Consider the following 23702-nt stretch of genomic DNA (forward strand, 5'->3'; position numbering starts at 1 on the left):
TTATCGGAGTTAGCCTAAAGTTACAGATTGGTATACTTGACAAGGTTTCTAAGGAAGTGGCGGCTGGGCTGAAGGGACTTCGTCTGGTACAATGTTCGTGTTTTGTTGTGGGTGTAACACTTCCCAGCCTCCGCACTTGCCCACTGCTTGTCCTCCAATCACAAACGCGCAGCGTTAACTCCTCCACTGCAAAAGACGAGGTGACTCAGAGACCAGGCGCTAACTTTTTCAGTGGTGCCAAAACCACTAGGATTGGAGGGACAGTCCTTAAAATACAAAGCACAAGCAACAGGAACAGCAACAAAAATTAAAAATAAGTTAGAAAACGTAGGATCTCTATGTCTGGCTTAAATTCCTCGGGTGGAGAACCTCGTTTAGAGCCCATGTCCTGGAATGCTGAGAGCGCCCTACCGATTGGTGAGCGACTTCTGTCTCTGTAACAACCCTCTCGGGGCATGGCTTCTTCAAAACCCTTCAACCTTTCAGAAAGATGTATTTTTCAGTAACTTTTGAAAACTACTGAAAAGATCAGATCCATTTTGTGTATTCCACTCTGCTGTAATTCACAGATTTCTTTCCTTTCCTTTGCTCTCACTCTCTGTCTCTCTCATTTTTGCTTTTATGTTATAGTTGAAAAATGTGCCTTTGCTCCTGCCAATGTTGACGTGCTAATAAAATCAGGGCTTCTGAATGTGGCATTATCCTGATAATCTAAAACACATTAGTGGTAGCAAGTGTTCCTGTTATTAATTTATATTTGGCCTTTGGATGATGCCAGACTTAACCGTCCAAGCCCTGTAACTGTCCTCAGCTGACATCTTGATATTTACTGCTTCCCTATACATCTGTAACAGGTGTGCTTTATTGCAATTACAGAGACACATTCTACTGCTTCTTTGCAACTATGACAGCTTTTTCGCCACCATAGCCTTAATTTTATAATAAGATTTAAGAGGATAAAGCAGTCACTAAACACAAAAGGCTAATTATTGTACGTTATTTCACCCCAACAGATTTTTCTCTTAGTTAAGGAGCCGACAATAAATTAGCTTCACTGCACGGATGATAATGAATCATTATAATTAAGTATAATTCTCCATTAACCTTTTGGAGGTTTTTGTGCCATTGATGGTAAATTTTAAAGAGAGAGAGAAGAAAGAGTGGACTTGGCCACATTCATTACATTAATGAAGAAAAGAATCTTACTTCTTAAAAAAAAATTAGTCAAGACAGGGTTAGGGGGTAGGGCGGGGGTCAGTAAAGAGTGACAGTCTTAGTGGAGTTTGTGTCATGTGAACTGCCTATCAATCTTAGTAACCTTACTGGACACCACCTTCATTAAACTGAAGCACTGGAGACCCTGAGTAGCCATAGGGATACAGGCCTTTATTAACCAATGTGCTGTCCTGTCATTATGTGCAAAAGGGCAGAATACGTTTTAGGATGACAGCAAACATTAATGATTCAAAAAATGAAAGCGGCCTGCGCTACCTGCTGCTCGTAATATTTTAGCTGGCGGAGGTGATTCCCAGGGCTGCTGCCGGGAAGGCAGGGCTGCTAGCAGTTTGCTGCCTCCGGTGCAACAGAAAAGCGACTGGCCGGTCTCAGCCGGCCGGACAACTCAATCCACGGCTGGACAATTAGCCGAGACCTCACCTCTTGAAGAGCAAAATTAAAGGGTCACTGTTCTCAATGCTTCTGACGCGTATTTGAAAATGACTGCAGGAACTCCGATGATTAAAATAAATCTGCCATATTTCCATAGGACCTAGTTCCTCAATCAACTCCTAGCGGCATCAGGAATAATACATGATGGAAAAATGAAACTACAGCAGCTGAGCCCCACAGCCCCAGCCAGGCAAGCGACCCACAGGACACTCCAGCTCCTCGAAGACAATGAGGACTTTGAAGCCACTTGGAACCCTGACTCATAATAGCTGCAGGCCATATGAATTATCCATATCTAGTCCCCCTTACCGAGAAATCACAAGAAGATAAGAACAATTACAATCCGCAAAGAGGCATCTGCCAAGGCGAGAGAGGGTAAACGGAGCCAGCGTTTGCAGACCCAGCGAAGAGTTAAGAATCCAGGGCATGCCTCGCTAGATAGGAAAAATGCACTCGCCGACGGCCTCGGCCAAATTATTTTCACTTTAGATGTGTATCGCCACACCACATGGACATCTTATTTAATCAAATCACGTGTAGCCCTTGATCCTCCCCTTACCCTACGTGCCCCCAGCTTCCCAGAGGACGCACTCCCAGCCCTGTGCCAGATTCATTGTTAGCCGCCCAGATCCTCCCTGCAATTCAATTCGGGTCCATCTCACCAGAGTCCACAGAAAGTTTCGCTTGTTTCCCAAGTTGGCCAAACTTTCCGAGAACATTCCATTGTGTTGAATGCAAACACGCCGCGGTCCTCCGTCCCCCCCGCTAGTCACTCTAGACTCCAGAGATTACGAGGAAACCAGCTCGCTTTTTTTCCCCCTGTATGAATTGTAGCCAGCAGAGGCTGGAATTGATGTATTGCCGTCTATTTTTACACAAGCAGCGAGCAGCTCCACACACCGTCCTGCATAAACTCTATTCTCTCTCCGGCTTCAGGCAGCTCTCCGTGGTACAGAGAGATTTAACCATTGGCTTCCCTGCCACCGAGGCGAATGGAAAACCTTGCACTGTAAGGCATACATATATATATATATATATATTTTTATCTGCCGGCCAAAGCTTTCAACCACATACAGGAGTTTTAAAGGAATCAGCTTTGTTGTTTTTTGTTCTGTGGGAAAAGCAATCTAAAATAGCCCAGCAGGATTATTTAGGATTTTGTGAGTTCTCTGTCTGATGAACAGAGAGAGAAGAAAAAAAAAAAAAAAATCCAGACTAGAGTCAAAACTGACTATATCTGAGCACATCCATTTTAATATTTTTATCTTTATCTTATTATAAATAGAAATGGCATTTTTCCAACCAGGCCACTAAACACCACTGGAAAGACTTTAGCCTCTGATTCATATCAATATCTTGGAGCATAAATATTGCATATGGGTAGAAACAGAGCCAAAGGCACATGGAAAGAGTTTCTAACTGCAACAGATACTGATGACAGCAGCTAAGCTTTGATTTGCTCAAGGTATCTCAGAGCCACCTTAAAATAGCAAACTTATTGGAGTTGAGATAAGATAGAGATTCCCTTCCAAAAGCTGCTGCCCGGGCTACTTTTCTGCCTCCTCTCCTCTCCTCGCCCAAGCCCAAGCCCTTCCCCCATTACAGGAATAATTGCATCGCGAGGGAAGCTTCGGTCCTGGCTGCAGTGCCGAGCCCAGCCCCAGCTCACCTCGATGTCACTCCATACAGAGTCCTGGTTGCACATGTCCCACGCCATCCAGCTCCTGAATGACGCCAGTCAAGCTGTTTCAACTCCAATCCACAGTGACACAGAGCACACACTCATGCAGGCAACCAGCCCCTTACTGAGAGTGAACTGAAGGCACCTGTCTTACTACAGTCCCCAGTCACATGACAAAGCTATTAAAAAGTAGGCTGGGCTGTCACTCACCCAGCCTCCCTTCTCCTGTGCTGCCTGCTGCTGAAGCTCGTGACGTCACTCAAAGGCAGCCCTCTGCCTCAGTGAAGTAACGCTTAAAAAAAAAAAGAAAAAAAAAAACAGAAAGAGGAAAGAAAGAAAGGAAACACTTGGACTTTTGGAGGCTTCGAGCATCATGCTGTGACTAAAGCCAGCTTTGAATGCCACTGACTCTAAACGGAGCCCTGGCCATATAATAACTAAAATCCCCTGCAATCTTTTTTTAATTTATTTTCCTTCCAAAACAAGCAAGTGGCAAAGCTCCCTGTTTCATGACAGAGTAACTCCAGTCTCAGCTAAAATGTGTACTCCCTAAGGACTCAAATTCTAAGACATCCAAATGGACTCGGTTTGGGACTAAAGCAGGATCTTATCACATGATGCATTTTTATGAGATATTTTCTAATTGGGGGAAGTGTTTGAAAGCAGAGAAGGGGGCATACTTTTTTCTTTCTTTTCTTTTTGCTTTGCTTATTTAATCAACAAAACAGCCCATATTTGTTACGGTCTAAACAAACTCCTCCACCCAGAAATCGGCTGTGCCCGTGGCAGTAGGGAATACCAGCTCCCGAAGTCTTACTGCAGTTTGCTGTGCTCCATATAAGGAGAACAAGCAAGAAAATCCCATCCTTTAAGATTCCTTCTGATTATTTCCATTTCTCTCATAGGCTCTCAGAGAACAAGTGTTAGCAAATACAGTCAGTGCTGCTCTGCCTAGATCAGCGTAGTTTCCCGGCTGCCTTTTTTTCCGCCCCCCCCATACATGTAGCATTTCCTCTAACTGCCTTAGGGTGCCTTTTTGAATAAACACTGGATTCCAACCCTAGTGCCCTGGGTTGTACAGTTTGCGTTTGAGACCAAGAATGTCCGTGGAGTAAGGGAAAAATACCGACATGCCATTAGCAGAAATATTCATTTCTTGAGCTTTTTCATTTTTAAAATTTTTCAGCTTGTAGCCTGAGACAATGAGGGCTAATGCAGGCACAACTGTTTTATGATGACACTACGTATTGAATACATAACAAACTCAAGGTACTAGACAACGCCGAAAGACACTTCCCATTACACCACCGTGGTCTGATTTAACCCTTCCAAGATCCAGAGTGATGTACGCATGTATGTATATTTGTGAATATACATGTTTTTATAAAATTTTTACCCACTACACTTTGGATATCAGCTCTATTCTTTTACCTGATTATAAATTATCTGAAAAAAAAATTCCCCAGGTATCAAAAAGTAATTCTAAAGCACTATTAATTTAATCTCCTCTTCCACTAAAGTTAAGTTAATGAATTCTCTATTGTCCATCTCTTTAAAAGGAAAAAAATAGTGATTTGCTCTAACTATAAAGTTGCTCAAATATTAAAGTGAAAGAAAGAAAAACAAACAGAAAAACCAAAAAACACCAGACTGTTTCCTCTTTCAGACCACACATATCTTAGATTTGTCTACTCTGATATCTGCAACAAGTTGCTAGTATATTCCTGAATAATGTGATGAAATTGACAGTTTGTCATTACTGGACATAAAAAGGTGGCCAAAAGCTTTGACATTTTAAGTTAGCTGAATACATTTCACTGGTACATTTTCCCTCTTACAAATAGCGGAAAATTACCGTAGTTTAATTTTCTAAATCAAGAAAGAACAGGAAAATACAACCTCGGGAAGGCTTTTATACATGCAATTAGCGGCATTACTCTGCACTCCCCACAAAGAAACACTAATTTTCTTCCCAATTATATTCTGATTTAATGTAAAACTACAGTAAATTATTAAATTCAGGGCAAAGGTCATTGGCTCAACCCTCCACACAGTCAACTGTGAAATAATATTGGTCACTTGACCAAGGAGACTTGATGTTTATTATCAGGTGATCCCTGGGTCGTGTTATTCTCTGATACTTTTGTGTTCATTGAATGCTAGGTATCCATTATATACATATACACACACACACACACACACACACACACACACACACACACACACACACACATCCTATTCACATCTTTTAGAGATGTTCTTTACACTGGAACATTTTGCATTATTGTTTTTGATACCTTAACCCACTCATCTTATGTTGTTGGGGTTTTCCTGTTTGTCTTTTTACCACCTCATTTCACTTTTTCTTGATCAAATCAGTACATCCATTGAAACCAGAGGTGTTTTTTTTATATATATATATATATGCTTGCTTTTTTTTCCTTACCATTACAAAGAGGGTTAGTTAGGGGTCAAAACATTGAAATGATTTATAAACTACAGCATACTGCAAATTTCCCCTCAAGTTTCTATTACTGTTCAAATAAAAATATAAATAGATTATTGGGACAAATTAGAGTAGATTCCACTTTTTTTTTTAATCTCAAAATTACAACTCTAAAGAGAGGGATATTTTAGAGGTCTTATAACTTGGTTAGTTAGCTCTTCAGATTAAAATTTCTCTTCTGTCCAGTTTTCTTCTCTCAGGAGAACTTAAATTGTTTGTTGCTCACCAACCTCGGTCTTCTCTGGCTTCCCAGGAGGTTTCCACACTTAATACCCACTCTGCCTTGACTGTTCCTCTTCCTTCCTCCCTGCAGCCCTCTTTTGACCCCTTCGTCAACTCTGCTTCCAGGAGTTCCAAATGTTTTGTTTCAATTGACAAGGATCTATTGAAACCTTATTGTGTCCCCAGTAACGTACTGCAAGGACTGCCAAGGAGGCATATGTCATGGACACAAGGAGGCTTACAATTTGGGGAGATGACAGACCTTAAAAACGGAGAAAAATTTGATATAAAATAAACAAGGCTAATTTGCTCAATATCCAGATTCCTGTGCTCTTTAAAACACACCCTTTCTAGGTAAAAGGTCCTTTCACTAACCATTAAATTCACACCCAAGTCAACCCCATTTTGTCCTAACAATAGAAGAAGGTATTTATTAACATCTGTGGAGTGTCCATAATGTTCCATATCTACACAGGGCCTAGATTCCACCCCAGTGGAATTTCTTCCCTCAGTAGTTCTGTTAACGTTTCCCAAGACTCCAGCATTGGTGGAGACAAGAGAGTCTATCCTTAAAGCTGATAACAGGGGAGAAAATAAACCTTCAAGAGAATAATTCAATTCTATTAAAAAAAAATTGACAAAGTCCCTAACTTCTGGGTTTCCTTCCCTACTCCTGCCCCAGATCACAGGCTTTTCCCACTATCCATATTTCAGACAATGGCCACTTCTAAAAAATAAACACAATCAAACTCAAATACCCAAGTAGACAACAGCAGAGAGAATTGGTTTTGGCCTCATTCTTGTATATAGGTGAGAACTCAGAAGTAAAGAGCGACTAGTATAAATATCTTTGCTCATTTGTTTTCATAAGCTTTCAATAAGCTACATGCGAATATATTTAAGGCTGAAACTTCTCAAGAGAGAAAAATGGAGAAGAAAACAGACAGCAGACTTACACGGGCCAGACACTGAGATTAGCATTTTACATACTACATTTTAAATAATTTAGTCCTAAAAACTACCCAGTAAAGATTACCTGTGTCCCTACTTTATAACAGAGAAAAATAAGGCAGAGCAAGGATTTAGATAGCAGCTGAAAAGAGCATACAGGGAAGAGATGTCTGCAAACCCTTCTAGGGAGAACTGAAGTTTCATACATAAGAATAATATTCATTTCCAAATCAAAAGCACAGCAAAGTACCCCCAGGCAACTTTATAACCAAGAGACTTGTCTACTAAACTGGAAACCAACATTCCTGGGAATGCTGCCTGCCTAGAAAGGAAAAGGATCTGCCCAGAATGGCTAATATTTTTAAAGTTAATCATTGCTAACAGGCATTCAATTGCTTGCTTTTAATTCCTAGAGGGGCTAATTGATCCTGATACCCCATGTCAGGGTCTGAGCACATGCTCTGAGCCTCCAGGACATGTTTGAAGCTGTGACTGTGCAGGGCACAAAAGTTGGTAGCAGGGCAGGGTATAACAAAGGCCTCTGGCTTATAAACACTCTAAAATGAAGTCTTATTTTACAAAACAGCCATGGTCATGTCATTGTGCACAAAGCACCTTTGGGAAAAAAATTGAAGAAAATTAGTAGACAGCTTTAGTGCCTCCTAACATTCATTTATTTATTTTATTTTTACTTTTTAAAAATAAGCAAGCAGTGATGTCTTAAGCAACACATCTCTCATCTCCCATAAAACCTTCTGTAGACCAGCTCTATGCAACTGAGTCAGCCTTTATTTTACCACGGACCTCAAAAGCTGCTGTTGGCATTTTTCACATTAAAACAGAAAAAATAATATGAAAATTAATCCTAATTGCAGTCAATTGGACCCATCTAAACATAAAACAAGAAGAATGCTTATTAGGCCCACAGATAAAAGATAATAAAAGGATGGTTAAAACCTGATTTTGTCTGGTGCTTAACTCTGCTGTAGTTGTATATCTACAGACATTTTCATTTCCTTTATTATTTCAGGTTAATTCATCTATAATGCAGTGAGTTACTGATTATTTAAACAAGAAATGTACAATAGGATTATTTAGCAATTTTTTTTTTTACTGAAACTGAAAATAAAGCACATCATATTTTATTAAATTTGGTAGTATATACAAATTTAATCTGCTATTGAACTTCAATAACATAATAATTCACTTAGAAGAAAGATATTTTTATCACCTAATGAAGTTGGTGAGGGTCAGAGAAAACTGGGTACACAAATTATTAAATTAAAAAAAAAATTGTTGATAAAATAGTTCTCCCTGGTACTTCTAGAACTTGGGTCCTAATAAGCTTAAGTTTTTTTGATTTTAGAGAACAAACTTGTATTTTCAAGAATTCTCAAAATGGAAGAGTTAAATAAGTGATGTTTTTTTCTTTTTCTCCTTCTTTCTTTCTTTTTTTTTTTTTTTTTAATCCCACCAGATAAGACTTGGAAGCATTTTGGTTATTTTGCTTTTGTTTCTGTAACAGATTTTTCCAGTGCTTAGGTATTTGAATTTTACTCTAGAAAAGTTAATATATATCTAAAAATGAGGGGATGTAGAAAGAAAATAAGTTCTCATCTTAGGAAGAAATTAGCTTAACGTCTAAGCTAAATTTTGTGATGTCTTATATAAAAGTTAACTTTATATTTGCTAGCCCAACTAGACACAGGCTTTTTGAGGAAATATTTTTAATCAAGAAGACCACTTCTAAGATTGACCTCCACATTTAGCAGCTCCAAAATAGATGTCAAATACTACTGGTAGGATTACAAGTGAGTAAAAATTTTTCTAGAGGACAAGCAGGCAGTATGTATCAAAAATTAAAACTGGGCATCCCTGTAGATCCAGAAATTCTACTTCCAGAAGTTCATCTTAAGGAAATAACAGGGGTGTGTGTGCAAAGATTTTTGGTATAAGGATAGTCGATACTACATAATTTACTTTATTAAAAACTTAAAGCTGTTGTAAATGCTCAACTATAATGGCCTAGTTAAATAAATTATAGAGCACTATATATATAAAACCTCATATATATTCATACACATATATTCATTATGTATGTATATTCAATGCTATCATTAAAAACCTGTTGTAAGACACATTTAATGGCATAATGAGAAAATGTTCAAAATATATTAAGGTTTAAAATTATGTTGAAAAAACTATAATCACAACAAATTTTCTTATAAATATATATATATACACTCAGAAGGAAAGACGAGGAAGAAGAACAAGGAGAAATTATAACCAGGTGTTAATAGTGGCCAGTGACATTGTGTTCCTTTTAATTTGGGTACGTATGTGAGTATATGTGTCTGTCTGTAATTTTTTAAAATTTTCTGTGATAAACATGTATAACTTTTGTATTCAGAAGAAGAAGAAAAACTATTCACTTTTTACAGAAATACAGAGATTCAGACTTGTGACTGAGCCTTCTTAACATACAAGGAACGTAGCAAATAGAAATAGCCCCTGACATCCCATATAAGTCTCAATATTCATCATATATTTAAAAGGAAGCCATTTCTGTCTATCACATCGAGTCTAACAGCCACTCCACTCAGGATACAAGGCTGGGAGAAGTTACTCCCTGGCACTGAGGAATCCTCTCAGCCCTGAATTATAGGGAGAGGAAAGCTATCAACTACGAGCTTGCCTCAGAGGTGGGCCCAAACCATGGACCCCCCCCCAGATGCCACTACTGTCTTCACTTTGTTTCTCAACTGGAAATTTCACCAATTAAGTTAAACCAACGTTCCATTCAAAGATGCAGTTATCCTTGGTAGGGTTAAGGGGGCTTCGTTTATTTATACCAAAAGCATCTACTTGTTCATCATATTTTTTTTCTTACCCTTCCAGCATCTAACAGAGTTCAGAAGCATACACCAAGAAAATTAAAAATGAGTAAATGCTTTCAGAATGGTATGATGAAACTATTAAGAAAGTTTCTCAAGAAGGGATTTTTACTGACTGGGGAATCGGAAGGGGCAGTTCTGGAAGGAAGAAGGGAAGGGCTGTTGGAGGTGTGTCTTTGACTGGAGACAATGAAACTGACTGGAAGAGGAAAATGCAGTCCAAGTTGCAAACCAGTGACTTGCAAGGTAACTTCTGGAATACAGTCTGTTCCTAAATGTGGAGCCACCCGGGTGAATGCTGTCACATTGCAGCCCTGTTCTTAGGCAGGAAGCTCATTCTGGGTTGTCCAAATATCACATCAGAGCCTGGACCACCCCCTCTCCCCAGGAAGGCTGACTATCTCCACAGGAATGAAAGCTGTGCTATTGGCCTCTTGGAGTTAAAATTTCTCGCAGTTTCATGAGTCTTTCCTGCAAATCACTCTTAATACACTTGAGTGAACATTATTTTGACCATCAAGAATTTTCGTAAGAAGAGGGTTCATGGGGCTGGAAGCAAGGCCAAGTCTGTGAGCTTTAAAGGGATTGCATGAGGCTCAAGTCTTCCCAATAAGTAGAGTGACTTTATGGATCTTGATTTAGTCCAAAATGGAAGAGGAAGGATGGGAAGAAAGACATGGGTCCTCACTCAGCTGTGTCATTGGCCTGCAGTTCAACTTTGGGCAATTCACTTAATGATTTTAAGCCTCAGTTTCCTTATCTGTCAACGGAGATGGCTGGATTCAATTAGATCTAAGATCCCTGCCACCTCTCAAATGAAATGAAGTGTCTTCCTTGACAGAGACAGGCAACCTGAGAAGACTTCTTTGCACAGGGTGAATCCAAATGTTTCATTGTACAAAGCCACTAGAAGCCAGGGAGGACATGCAAGAAAGGTGTTCGGTGCTCAGCTTTGCTGAAAGACCATAGCTTCATCACTTTCCTTGCAAGATGGATATTTAACTTCCTAACGATTTCAGAAAAAGAACACAAGAGAACTTGGGAAATGTAATCATTTGATGCACGTTGGCTGTAAGAAGACTGGCTTCTATAGACCTAGGGTTCTTACAAAGCTTAGCTCATTGCCCCAGAGAAATAGCAAGCTTTCATCTTGTTTATCGTTTATTCTATTAAGTAGTACAAGTCATGTAGAAGATCAAGTCCTTGCTTGCATAGTAAGGATGGAAAACACAAAGCTGGTCTGATAGTGACTATTCACTCATGCCTGCATATAGAAGCAACTGAACATACTAATATGTGATTTGGTTTTACAGCAGGTATGAAACGATGTTAACCCAGAGAGAGAAGATTTAGGAAAGAGGATGGATCCTAAAATTAAGGTTCTGTAAAAAGAAATAAGGCTTAGAGTATCTAGGGAAATAAGAGCTTAAAGGAACACTTTTGCCCCCTAATACCAGAGCATCTCCCCACCTCCCTTAAATAAAAAGTTCATTGTACTTGGTAAAAGGAGACCTTACCTCTTTTTAATTTGAGAAGAATCATCTGAGATATTACTGTAGGGTGTGGAGAGAGAAAAGAAAGTCAGATGCCTAAAATATTTCATCCTGGAATTATCAGCAACTGTATGAAACCAACGCTGAATCACAAGATGTATAGTTGATGTATTATTGGGAGTTAGCAAGTTTTCCTATTTGGCTGTTTCCTTTGTACATACAACCTGATTTAGAAGGAGGTAGATCTGTGCTTCAGAACCAAGTAATCTATGAACCAAGTCAACGTGGAGAGATTTTCCTTTAGGGCTGAATTAATAGCCATAGGCACATTAACTTCCCTAATAGAAATTTTGAAGAAGGATCCCTGGTGACCACGGAGTAAGCAAAGTAAGACCAGGTAAATGATAGACTCGGGCAGGACAAAGCCTGTGTAAACCTCCAGCCATCCTCAGACAACGCTGGCCATTCATGCAGTATCCTCTACCATGACAAATGTAACTTCCCATTGTCCTGCTCCCAGAGAGAAGCAACAATAAGGAAACGAACATAAGAAATCTTGATTTCTGGGCCTGTGAAACAATCTCCAAAAGGCAGTTTACAAGAGTCTCCCTTTTCAACAGTCCAAAAACTTTATTTTTCTCTAAAGAGTCCAGATTGTACTTTGCCCCAAGCGGATGGTCAGAAAGGATTCTTTTCCTCTCTCTTTTCAAAACAAAAATCTCTGACAACTCCTGCGCTGTAACTTTCTACCATCCATCTCAGGACGTCCATTTCCATGTAGGGTACCTAAAAATAGGCCACACCTAACCTTTTGCACAGCCATACAAAGCTACTTAGTGGGAACTCCAGCTCGGCGCTCTCCCGCGGGTATTTTCAGACTGTGCCCTCTTTGTCTTCCCTATTATATTACCCTATGTTGAATATTGCGTAAAAACACAGGATAAGACGGGTTGGCTGGGAGGTACCTTGCATTGCAACCGCTAAGCTCCATATTTGAGCTTTGTTATTTGCTGTACACTGAATCAAAGGAAACTATGATTATAACGTTCTAAAAAGAGCAACTTAAATCAAATTAATGTTCGATAAACTTATTAATTCCACTCATAATACGATAGTCATTGAGGCTCTCATACACTTCAAAAGTATAGCCAAAGGCGCCAATGGGAATGAATACACTTCTATTAGCTCAAAATTTGGATAAACCCCACAAACATAATGTGAAGCAAAAGAAGCCAGACACCAAAAAAGTGCACACCTGATTATTCTAGTCTTTATATAAACAATGACAGACACAGCTATGCCTAATTTATGCGCCTGGAACTCAGGATAGAGGTTGCCTTTGGTGGTGGTTGGAGGCTGGAAGCGTGGTGTGGGGGAGGGGCTCCAGAAAGCTAGTTACGGTTTATTTCCTGCTGTCAGTGCTGGTTACCTGGGCATGTTTAGTGAGTGAAAGTTCATGGAGCTAAACCCTTATGATACATGCACTTCTCAGCGTTCACAGTATACGTCAATAGAAAGTTTAAAGAGCACAAAGGACAAAGAGAAAAGAGTGTGCCTACATTACCAAGTTTTAAATTTTGCTTCCTTTCAGTTAAAAAAAAAAAATTCAGAACGTTCAATTCATCTGAAAGAAGCCAGTTAAACCACACAGACAGTCAGAAGAGGAGTAGGAATCAAGGGACCTGATGCGTAGATTTGTTTGTTGACCTTGGACAAAGCCATTTCAACTTTCTAGATCTACTTTCTATCAAAAGATGCGATAGGATTAGGCATCTCTGAATGTATTTCTTCAGTGAATGAAGCGAAGGAGACTTCCAACTCTAAAACATGGTATTTTGCCCTGGGTTTAAAATTCGTTATGAAAGGGAGTCTTTGACTTGGTTTGAAAACATTGTCTCGTTCTCTGAGAACATAAACTTTGGGATCAGATCTGCCACTTGGTATCTGTGTGATCCTGAGTGAGTTACCTAAACTATCTGACCTTTCATTCTCATCTGTGAAAACGACAATAAAAACACCTTTTTTGCAGGATTTGTGTTAGGGTTAAATGAGATATATATGAGCCTGGTGCTTGGTGTATAAGAAGTACTCCGTAAGGATACCTGTTATTCACATATGGATACTTAAAAGGCATTTAACATCAAGCACCATTAAAGTAGATGAATAAGTTTGCTCTTTACCTGGCTTCCTCATCTAAAAAAGTTCTAGAAACATAGCAGAGCTGACTTTCTTTTGAAGTCTTACATTAAGCTGACTTTCTGTGAGGGTGCACGCAGAATCATCACCAAGGCTGTCGGTCTGCCAAGTGTCTGTACCTGAAGGAAAGTAAAACCAGCCTCATACCAGTCCTGACCTGGCTCTGCCTCTACAGAGACCAGAAGCAGCAAGTGCAGAAAACAGTTTTTGTTTCCATGATGCTGGCCACAGAATTGATTTGAGCCAAAAGTCTTTCAAGAGTCTCTCTGTTAAGAAACAAGACATCCATATGGTGCCTGAAAACTGACAAGATCCCATGAGTTCGCAAATTCGAGAAGATTTGCAAAGTAGCAGATAGTGTTTTAAAATGATGAGATCTGTGAGGCAAGAATGGAAAAGAAAGCCACAGGAGCAAAACAATCCAACATCAAGTCAATTTTGCCACCACTGGCCCATCAACTAAATCGTCTCAGCATTTACGCTCTTCTCGAATTTGTGATCAATCAGACAATCACTTTTTAAATTGATAGCATGATATAAAGGATATGTGATATTTTGTCTAAGATATTTAAGGGTTTTTTTTCTTTCAAGTAATTTTTCTGTGTAAGGATGTCCTGCCAAGTTGGCATATAAGTTGACAACCGTGGCATCCAACGCAGCAGCCACTACTCACGTATGAGCATCTGAAATGTGTCCGGTCAAAACTGTGGTGTGCTGTCCATGCAAAATATACAGAGGATCTCAAAGTCTTAAGCATGAACAATTGAATGGAAGATACCTCATCAATAATTTACAGTGATGACATATGGATATAATATTTTGGACATACTAGAAAAAATATTTTATTAAAATTAAATTTACCTTGTCCAAATGCAGTGACTAGAAAATTCAAAATTACATATACAATGTGTATAATCTTCCTGTTTGACAATGGTGGCCTGAAGTTTTGCACTCAAGTAAGTAATATCATAGATGCCAATAAAATGAATGAATGACAAGATGAGGAAATTTCAGAATAAAAGGGGGTATTAGAGCAGGGCCCCCGCAGCACACAGCTCTGGGGAGCATCACTCCCATCCCAGCCAGTCAAGAGTGGTCCTTGGATTTTTAACCCTCTTCCCGCACAGCCCTGTGTTAAATGCTGTAAAACCATCCACCGTGTAGAATCAGGAATCCCTTACAGAACATCCCTGAGGCAATCCCATATATCTTTTCAACACCTTTCCACAACTTTTCAAAACATATACATAATAATGAGATGGAAATTTAGAAAGTGAGTCCCCCAAACCAGGACTCCAGATTGGGAGAGTAGAAAATAGCGCTGATCATATAAAACTCTACTAGGCTGTGGGAGAAGGCCAGGGCCGCACAAAGTATGCAAAGTCCGAGGGAAGCAATGTTCTCAAGAAGACTGTTTTCCTCCTGGAGACCAGAAGCATTTTTCAGAGGGTAACATTCACTTTAATTACAAAATGCACCCGCCTCTCTCTTCCAAGGGAGAAAAGTCTGTTGTTGCATCTATAATGTAGCTTTAGTTTCTGATGCCAAAAATGATTCAGTAAACACAGTTATGTTATGGTATACTATTTCTTATTCAGTACTCAGATTAATCTCAAGGCAGTGCTGGCATTAATTCAATTTGACGCCTGCTCTTAGGATTTCACATAGGTGCCTTCACCCAATTTTTCACAACTAATAAAATTTTTAATTCATGGTAATATATTTATTTCTAGTTCAGTTCATGTTAAGGAGTGCAATACTTTCCAGAAAACTAATTAATATCAATCATATATTATAACGCTTTTAATGGTTCAGAGGAAAATCTTACACGAGGGGAAAGATTAGATGAACCAGGGGGTCTTAACCCATCCTATTTACTCTATTTTTGGGATTTGAGAGAAAGATACCAAGCATGCTTTAAAATATCAGTTTAATGGGAGGTGTGCAGCATGGGAAGTCTGGGAATTAAGAACCCTGGTTCTGATCTCTAATACGACATTGATTTGATGTGGCCCAAGAATGTAATTTGCACTCTTAGAAACTCTGTTTCCTACCTATTTTGTGTAACAACCATATAATTTGCAAGTTGGTAAAGATATTCAAATTCAGATACATGGCACTATTAAAGTAATGAACAACTTCACTAATAGCATGCCTTCTGCAATTGTCGGTAACAATTCTATTTTTATGTAATGTTTGAGCAATGCTAATAGCACCATATTTCCTGGGATTGGGCCTATAGTCAGCAAGACAGTACAAGTGTGAATCCTTCAGTACGACCAAAGCAGTGCCCCCTGGCGTTGTGCAATGCAGCGGCCCTCAGATTGCCTTAAGGAACTACCTTTAAAAGGCCTAATTCTCTCCTAGGTACAAAAGACAGTGTTTATACAATTCTTTGAACATCTTAAAAAATAATAATACTCATGCAATAGGTCCCTTGAAGTTGCAAGGTCATCCTATTCAGCCTTTCCAAATTAGGCATTAGGCATTCATCCATTCTATAACAACTTTCCCACACTGACATGCTACCAAGCAAAAAATAAAGTTTAATAAATAAATAAAAATAAAAGGAGAGGCACATCCTATTCCTTTTTTGCCTCTTTTAACAATCTGCAAATAAAACCTCTAAATCCGGTAGATAAGTTTTTTCCCTTAAATCTTGATAATTAGAAAGAAAACTAAAAGCCAAAACACCAGCAGGATACTGGGTGCACAGAACATGCCTCTTCATACTCACTTGCAAAGCTGAATCCATAAATGATAACCCCCAAGACGCGTGTCATTCATTTCACTGCAGTGAAAATAGGTGCGTGGCAGGTTGAGGGAACACTCAGGACAGGGGCTCACACGGGCTACTTTTTAATTCACAAGGGCATGATGACGTGGGAGGGCACCTGGGAGTCACTGCTCAATGAACTCCACAATAGGGCACAAATCTGAAACCCAATCTTAGCCAGATATGGACATAAGAGCAAATATATACAGTATCATGTGCTTTCCAACAGCCCTGTGTCTCGAGGGAGCTCTCTGACATCAGCGGGTGAGACAGGTGGTTCCCCTTCCAACTGTGGAAAATAAAACCCCACTGCAGCAGCACTAAGTAAATATAGCTGTACTGTAATTTTTCCTTGGTGCACGCTCCCTGTGATTTCTGTCGTGTGATGATACTTTATCCAAGGAACTCATGCAGGGCATCCTTCCATGCTGATAACTGATTAAACATTTGCAAACTGGCTGAAACCGGCATTCAAGACACGGGTCGAGGACTCTGTTCTGCTGCTCCTGTTAGTAGAACCAGTATTTCTCCTCTCGTTGTCAAGTGTCTGCCCTAACCTCTGCTGGGATATGTCACCCTTTGTCCCGGGGACTAATACAACTCAACAAAATGACAGAGGAGAGTCAGACCACCTGAAAATCACATGCACAGAGCAGGTCAATACCAGTCACATCCAGTTCGAGTCTGAGAACTAAAATCAGCTGAGATGTATTAAGCCCTTTGTGGCCACAACTATTTGCTTTTGCATTTAAGAACTGTTAGCAGAAGAGCACCCTGTAACTTGGGTACAAAATTACTTAATTCAACTTCTATTTCCCTTTCTGAACATAGATACTTTTACACTCTGACAGCCGCTGGCTCTCGGAGCGTTCTCCTTTTTGTTGTATCTCCTTAGAAACACAAATCTTGTTCCCTGGCAGCGGCGGCTCTAAGTGCTGTACCACAAGCCCAAACGAGCTTCCCCTCGCAGCTTTAATTCACAGTAAGTGGCATGAAAGGAGGTCAACCCTTCTCAAAAAACACTCCGAGTTCTTCTCCACTTCGGAATCTATTTTGGAAGCCACACTCCCTGGGACGTAAAGAGCAGCCTCCCAGTTCGAAATTCAGGCTGTAACTCCTGACAACTTTAGGGAATGGCCCTCCAAGGGGCCAGAGCAGGGTGATGATCACAGTTTCAACTCCCGATCATAATTCTCTCAGGAAACTCCTCGAGATGAGAAAGTCAGTGACTGCCACCCCCTCCTTGCCCCCAAATAACCCTCTCATTTGAAAACTACTTACGGTATGCATACATGTCATAGCTTTTCTCTCCTGAGGTGTTTATTGAATGCTTAACCCAATAATACCGTCCTAATCCCGGAAGTTTCCATGGTAACCTACCGCGGTAATAAACAAGTCTGGAGAAAAGGAAAGAGCCTGGTACTCCTGGTCCCCCCTCCCCTTCAACTTTCAAAGAACAGGGTTTTCTCTACTTCCCTAATGTTCAGAGTTCAGAGTTTTATGAGCTAGAATAAAAATAATAGCAATGACAAAATGAGATCCAACATGCAGTGAATATTTGCTACGTGCCAAGCGCCGTGCTGAGTACTTGGGTGGATGATCCCACTTGCTTCTCGCGCTAATGCTGGGAGCAAGTACTATCATTAAGGCCATTCTAGGAATGTTTGCTGAATCTTAGGGAGGTTAAGGAACTTTACTAAAGACTAAAAGCTTAGGTACGTGGGAGACCCAGGACCTGAAGTCAGTGTTGTCTGATTCCAGACATTTTGCCGACTGTGTGGAAAAATGGCATTTTGGCTTGTGCCCCCAAGTCCCATAACTGAGACACCTGGGAGTCTCTCCATGAGTCAGAAGGGAACCGCAGCTTCACATCCAGAAGGAAAGTAAAAACACCGCACACATCTAGCTACAACTGTCAGGGATATTTAAGAAAAGGCAGAACTCACACAGGAACTCAGCCAACATGTGGCACCCTGCTCCGGTCAAAAGAAGTCATACCACGAATCTCTTTGAATGTGATCTTGTCAATCATTTAAAAGAAGGCCCTTTCTCTGTGGGTCAACCTTTAAAGCCGACTTGGGGCGTCTGACTCAGATCACTGAGAACACCCCCAGAGAAAAAGAAGCCCTTATTATAATGCCACTCTTCTCCCTAAATGAAATTATGACTCCTTTTGAAGATGACAGTTGCAAATAAAGGCCTGATTAGAACATGTTTTGATACCACACGGCAAATGATATTACAATACTCTTCCATGTTCCAATTCTGCTTCCATGCAAGTCTACACTACGAAGCACAATGTGTGTATCTCACTCCAGAACAGAACTCAGCAGGTAGACCTTACGCTTGACTCTTAATATCAATAACTGAACAAACTTACAATATATATTTTATAGCCTTTGCTTGGAAATGTGGTCAAATATGAAAAGGGGGCCATTTAAAACTCATTGTAGGGAGACCTCAAGCAGTAAAGCACATGCTTAGCAAGCACAAGATCCCAGGTTCAATCCTCAGTACCTCCTCTAAAATAAATGAATAAATAAATCTAATTACCTACCTCCCCCTCCCCGCAAAATGAAATAAAATAAATTAATTTAAAAACCATATTATAAAAAAAAAACTCATTGTGGTACAAGTCTTCAGAAAAGGAGGCTAAAATATGTGGTTTTCTAATCTCTGATTTATGAAATAAAGAAAGCAAACTCCACTGAATGTATTTCCTCCCCAAGAAATGTAGGCTTGGAGAACTTTGTGGCTCTGGTCTTGAAACAGTTACAACTGAGATCTGAAGTACCTGGGTCACCTGGCGGACTACAGGGCCATCATTCAATGGGGCAGGTTCCAAAGTCAATGGCCAAGAATTCAAAGCCAGAATAGGCTGTGTCCTCTGATACCCTCACACCTCCTGGAGCCTAGAAGAACAAAGGCAAACTGGATGGCCTATGGCCATGTGGGGAGATAGGCACGTGTTATTAATTCTGAATTCCTCATGGCCACTATCACTACCACGCCTTAAAAAAAAAAAAAATCAAAGCCACACTGATTGTAACTGAAAAGAAATTAAAGTTGGATACTTCGGTTTTGTAATATTTTGAGATCTGCTCTGAAGGTAATGATTTAAAAAAGAGAAACTGACTTTCTAAAAGAGCATGAAGCCAAGTTCACATTCATGGTCCCTTTCTAGGTATGCAAATTATGCTGCTAGGAACAAACACTTCGAAGCAGAATCTAGTTCAGATGGACGTGGAATACACTCGTCGTGAAGGCTGTGCCCTCAGCAAGGAGAACCGGATGCAAACATGAGGACGAAGCCACTTCAGTGCACTCCATCTCAGTCCCACCAGCTGAACTGCTTACTTTCTGTGTCTCCATTTTTCTAGATGTTTCTAAAAAAACATAATATCCACCTCGCAGGCTTGTTGTGGGGGTTCCACAGGATAAGCTGAGGGGATGAAGGTAAGGGGTGTGCAGAATTAACGCTTCACCTGCAGTGGGAGCTACACAAATGCTCGCTTCCTTCCTTTTCCTTTCCTTTTTCAAGTTTCTCAGATCCAACTATTTCTCTGTCCCTCCCGGTCTTTCTTCTCCCTCCTTTTCTAAGGTGTTTTTAAATGAAACATATGCAATAAAGTTTCTGTGCCGTTTACCCCGTGGAGTAGACACGGAGATTTATGAATACATACACGCACATGAGGAGAGGGCTCACGCTTCCCTCTCCGGGGGTGCCCTGCCCACTTACAGAGGGGAGAGAAGAAGTGACAGCTCTGCTTGGAGCATAAAGTGAGTCTTAGCTCAGTGTGTAAGAGAGGCATTTTTAAAGATCAGAGACTAGTGTGAAAGAAAAACCTGGAAAACTTTTAAGTGGAAAAAAAATACTGATATTTGGGTTTATTGCCCATGCTTTAGTCATTGCAAGTTTGGGCAAATGTATGAGGAAAGAGATAGTATAAACTGCCAGCAAATGTCACTTGCTTCAAAAGAATGAGTGACAGACAATGTCTACATTTTCCAAATGTAAGCATCTCTTTAGGTATTTACAGGCAAAATTATTAAGGACTAAATACAAAATAAGTCAAAATTTGGGAAATGCAGAAATAGGTGAGATGCAGTAATTTCCCACTCAGGAAAAAACAAAAAACAAACAAATAAATAAACAAGGAAAACCTGAAAGTTGGTTTACTCATACGCGCCAAAGCTCTCTTTGAATCGCTGCATCATAAAACTACTGTAGAAACACCCAGAGTTCAAAATAAGTAAAAGAAATTAAACTGGTGACCGGGGAGAGAAAAAGATGTATTCGCAGAATCCATTTCTTGTTTTTCTAATTATTATGAAGAGCCACCACCACTTGAAAGGGGAACAGGGAAGAGGAAAGAAAACACCTTACTGCTTGGAAAATTATCCACAAAGAATCCGTCTCTGCAATTCATGTCTACAGTCGTTATTTATAGCCTCAGACGGTAACTCGAGACTTGTCAAAGGGTGCGAAGTGGACTTCCTTCTCCTCTGCATGGGCTCTGCCTCCTAAATGCTAACTGTTCACGATCTTCCCACTTTGTAAAGGTAGATAAAGTCGCCCCCAAAGATTACAGTCGACAATGAAAGTCCTTGCTAAAAGACTTGGGCCAAAGAACCACTGCAGAACTACACATCACTTATCTGTCCACACCTAGCCATCTGGCTGGGAAAATACGTATCTGCCAATGTGTAGATAAAATGGAAAACAGCCAACTGGTGCGAGCTGAGAAATCAATAAGAATCCACTATGCTCCAAAAGACGGTCTAGCAACATGCCAGGTGCTTAACCTCTGTAAGGCTGTGTAACTTTCTGCCCAGAAAGTGCTTACAGTCTAAGAGTGAATAGGTTGGACTCACCGCCGATCAACACACTCACACGTGGACAGAACGACAGCAGATGTGTTGAAGCAGAAGAGATGGGGCTCAGTCAAGGGCCTGAAAATAGATCTCATTTACCTTATAAACAGCCTAGAATAAGAATGCCAGCCAGACCCTGTGAAGACGTTAGCGGCCCTGCTCCACATGTCATTCAAACGAAAAGCCAAACTGACTCATTATTAAATTATGTGCATAAGGAGAAGCCCAGAAGAGTTCAGTCCTTCATCACAGTGGCTGTTTCCAATGATTGCTTTAAACAAATGTAACAGTCTTTCAAAGGAAAAACTCTGGTGCCCCTGCATGGGTGCCCTGCTTTGCTGAGTGCCCTCCTCACTAGTTTAGGGTAGTGTTGGGTAATTCCGTGTGGATGCCAACATGCAAATATAGGAAAACAGAGACGTCGTTTGCCAGGACATCGTCCATCCATTCATGGGCCCTCTGGTCGAAGTTCTGGGATCCAGAAGAAATGATTGTAAGAGACATATGTGGCTGGAAAAGAGCATGTGGATTCCTCTAGCTTTGGGGGAAGCCTGCTGGGACCCCAGAAGGATAAGGGACAGAAAGAGGAATTGAAGAGGAGACAGCATTTCCTTTAAAATAACACCTACTTGAAGGCAGAATGAGGCTCTGAAACTTCCTGACTCTTTGAAATGAATGAAGATACTTATCTCCCTGGGCCTCTACGAAATCGGGACGACACCACTGTCCTGGTGGAGAATATCAGGATCGGGTTCCCAGCTTGGCACCTGCAGGTATTTGGTTAAATGTTAGCTTTCCTCAATACTAAGGGGACTAGAAAATAAAAAGTCCTGGTGATAAATGATGAATCATACAAGGCCCAGTGTTAGCTGCGAAGGGAAATACAAAGAAACATGAAAAAGTAGTGAGAGCCAAGATCTGGCCCTCGACCAGGCTGTGGGATGCAGCTGCTAATGTGGTATCACTGAAAATCAGTCTTTAACCCACAGAATTCCAGGGCGTCACTGGAAGACCAGAGATAAAACATCAATAGTAGTTCAAAATGGAAATAGGCGGTTTTTAAAAAACACAATCCAATGTATGATATCCATCATGCATCCACGACTCTTCTAAGTGTTTGTACATATCATCCTACAGAACGGGAACTATTATTATCTTTCATTTTCAGATGGAGAAAGAAACACAGAGAGAAATTCATGTTCCTGAGGCTACACATCTCATAAGTGGTAAGGTTTGAACTTGAACCTGGGCAGCCTGGTTCCAGAGTGCATGCCCTTATAACCTTTGCCCTAAACTGTCTCCCCCTGCTGCCTGACAAAGTGTTTAATCTTTTCTAACTAAATCTGTGTGATGTGTGATGCTGCACAGTCAAATCGGATCAGGCTCCTGGCCTGGCAGAGCCCACAGTGTAACAGGGATAACAGGACCTGTGAGTCTGGAGCAGCTGTGCAAGAGGAATCTGCTGGACAAAGAGCAGAGAAATCCAGGCTGCCTGGAAGAGCACAGGGAAGGAGAACAGGCGTCAGCTGAACAGTGCCCTTCTCCCCTCGTCCCTCCTTTGAAACCATCCTCTGTGTGCCCAGCACAGTGTGGGGCTCACCCCATGGAAATAATTGCCTTTGCCACCTTTTCATTATCAAGATATTTCTTGATAATAGTATTTTCTACCAATTTAACACACAAATAGGAATAAAATACAATCTCTCCTTTCTCAAGGAGTTGACGATTTTGTGGGGACAGACATATGAACTTAAATAATTCTACTATGAGTTTACATGGTTTGGGGTGATGACCTGAGATGTTGAGGTGACAGACGTGATATGCAATTAGAGTCCTGATCTAATGACACCAACAAGTTCTGATAGTTACCTGACGAGCTTCTTAATGGGCCATCGGTCTGACAGTATCTGTTGTTCACTACTGATAAACCGGGGTAAATGACCATGAATTAACCAAGAAACACATGTTAAACTATAATTAGTTGATGCCTTTCCAATTCAACAAAAGATTGACAGTGCCAACCAATGGACTAGAGAAACTATGATATATGAATATGAATTATCTCATCAGGAAATACAAACTAAAACGCACATCAGGAGGTTCTGGAAAGCACCCATTCTTAAACAAATGCCATTCTCAAGGCTGTTCAGGATCTGAATGCCCCCAAATATTAACAATCACAAACTGATTCATCACAGAATGGAAAGACCAAACCACAAAGAAACCATCAGGATTATTTTAAAAAGATATACAGCATGCGAAACTACTTTTTAAGTAGAAAAAATGTCTTAGGAAAGGTTTAAAAAAAGAAAGAGAGAATTCCAGGTGAAGAGATGGCTTTTTCAAAAGCAGGTTCTCAGTTGCTAGGCCAGGCTGAGCTGAGCGGCAACATGGCACACACAGACAGAGCCTCGCGCCCGTGACTCTGATGGTGAGCTTG

General features: G+C 40.5%; 1 protein-coding gene and 1 long non-coding RNA gene across 7 annotated transcripts in view; one reads left to right on the top strand and one right to left on the bottom strand.

Annotated features, from left to right (window-relative positions):
* The window catches only part of PPARGC1A (PPARG coactivator 1 alpha), a 442764-nt gene that overhangs the window by 95446 nt on the left and 323616 nt on the right, over positions 1-23702 (bottom strand). Inside the window, exon 1 of one of the 6 annotated variants that reach the window (XM_014560041.2) lies at positions 16349-16469. The exons of 1 other annotated variant lie outside the window; for it this stretch is intronic. In XM_014560041.2, coding sequence (XP_014415527.1) covers positions 16349-16366 — 18 coding nt within the window. In that variant the 5' untranslated portion in view covers positions 16367-16469. Of the gene's footprint in view, positions 1-1977; positions 2193-2227; positions 2246-2330; positions 3306-3337; positions 4618-16348; positions 16470-23702 lie in introns of those variants that run through there. 4 more of the 6 variants (XM_006185589.3, XM_014560040.2, XM_032494910.1 and 1 more) reach the window with 4 other exon arrangements.
* Positions 1145-17160, top strand: LOC116668213. Its single transcript, XR_004325276.1, has 3 exons — positions 1145-1364; positions 7502-7506; positions 17150-17160. It is a non-coding gene; the product is annotated as an uncharacterized LOC116668213 (long non-coding RNA).

Source organism: Camelus ferus, chromosome 2 (assembly GCF_009834535.1).
Source record: "Camelus ferus isolate YT-003-E chromosome 2, BCGSAC_Cfer_1.0, whole genome shotgun sequence".
Lineage (NCBI taxonomy): Eukaryota > Metazoa > Chordata > Mammalia > Artiodactyla > Camelidae > Camelus > Camelus ferus.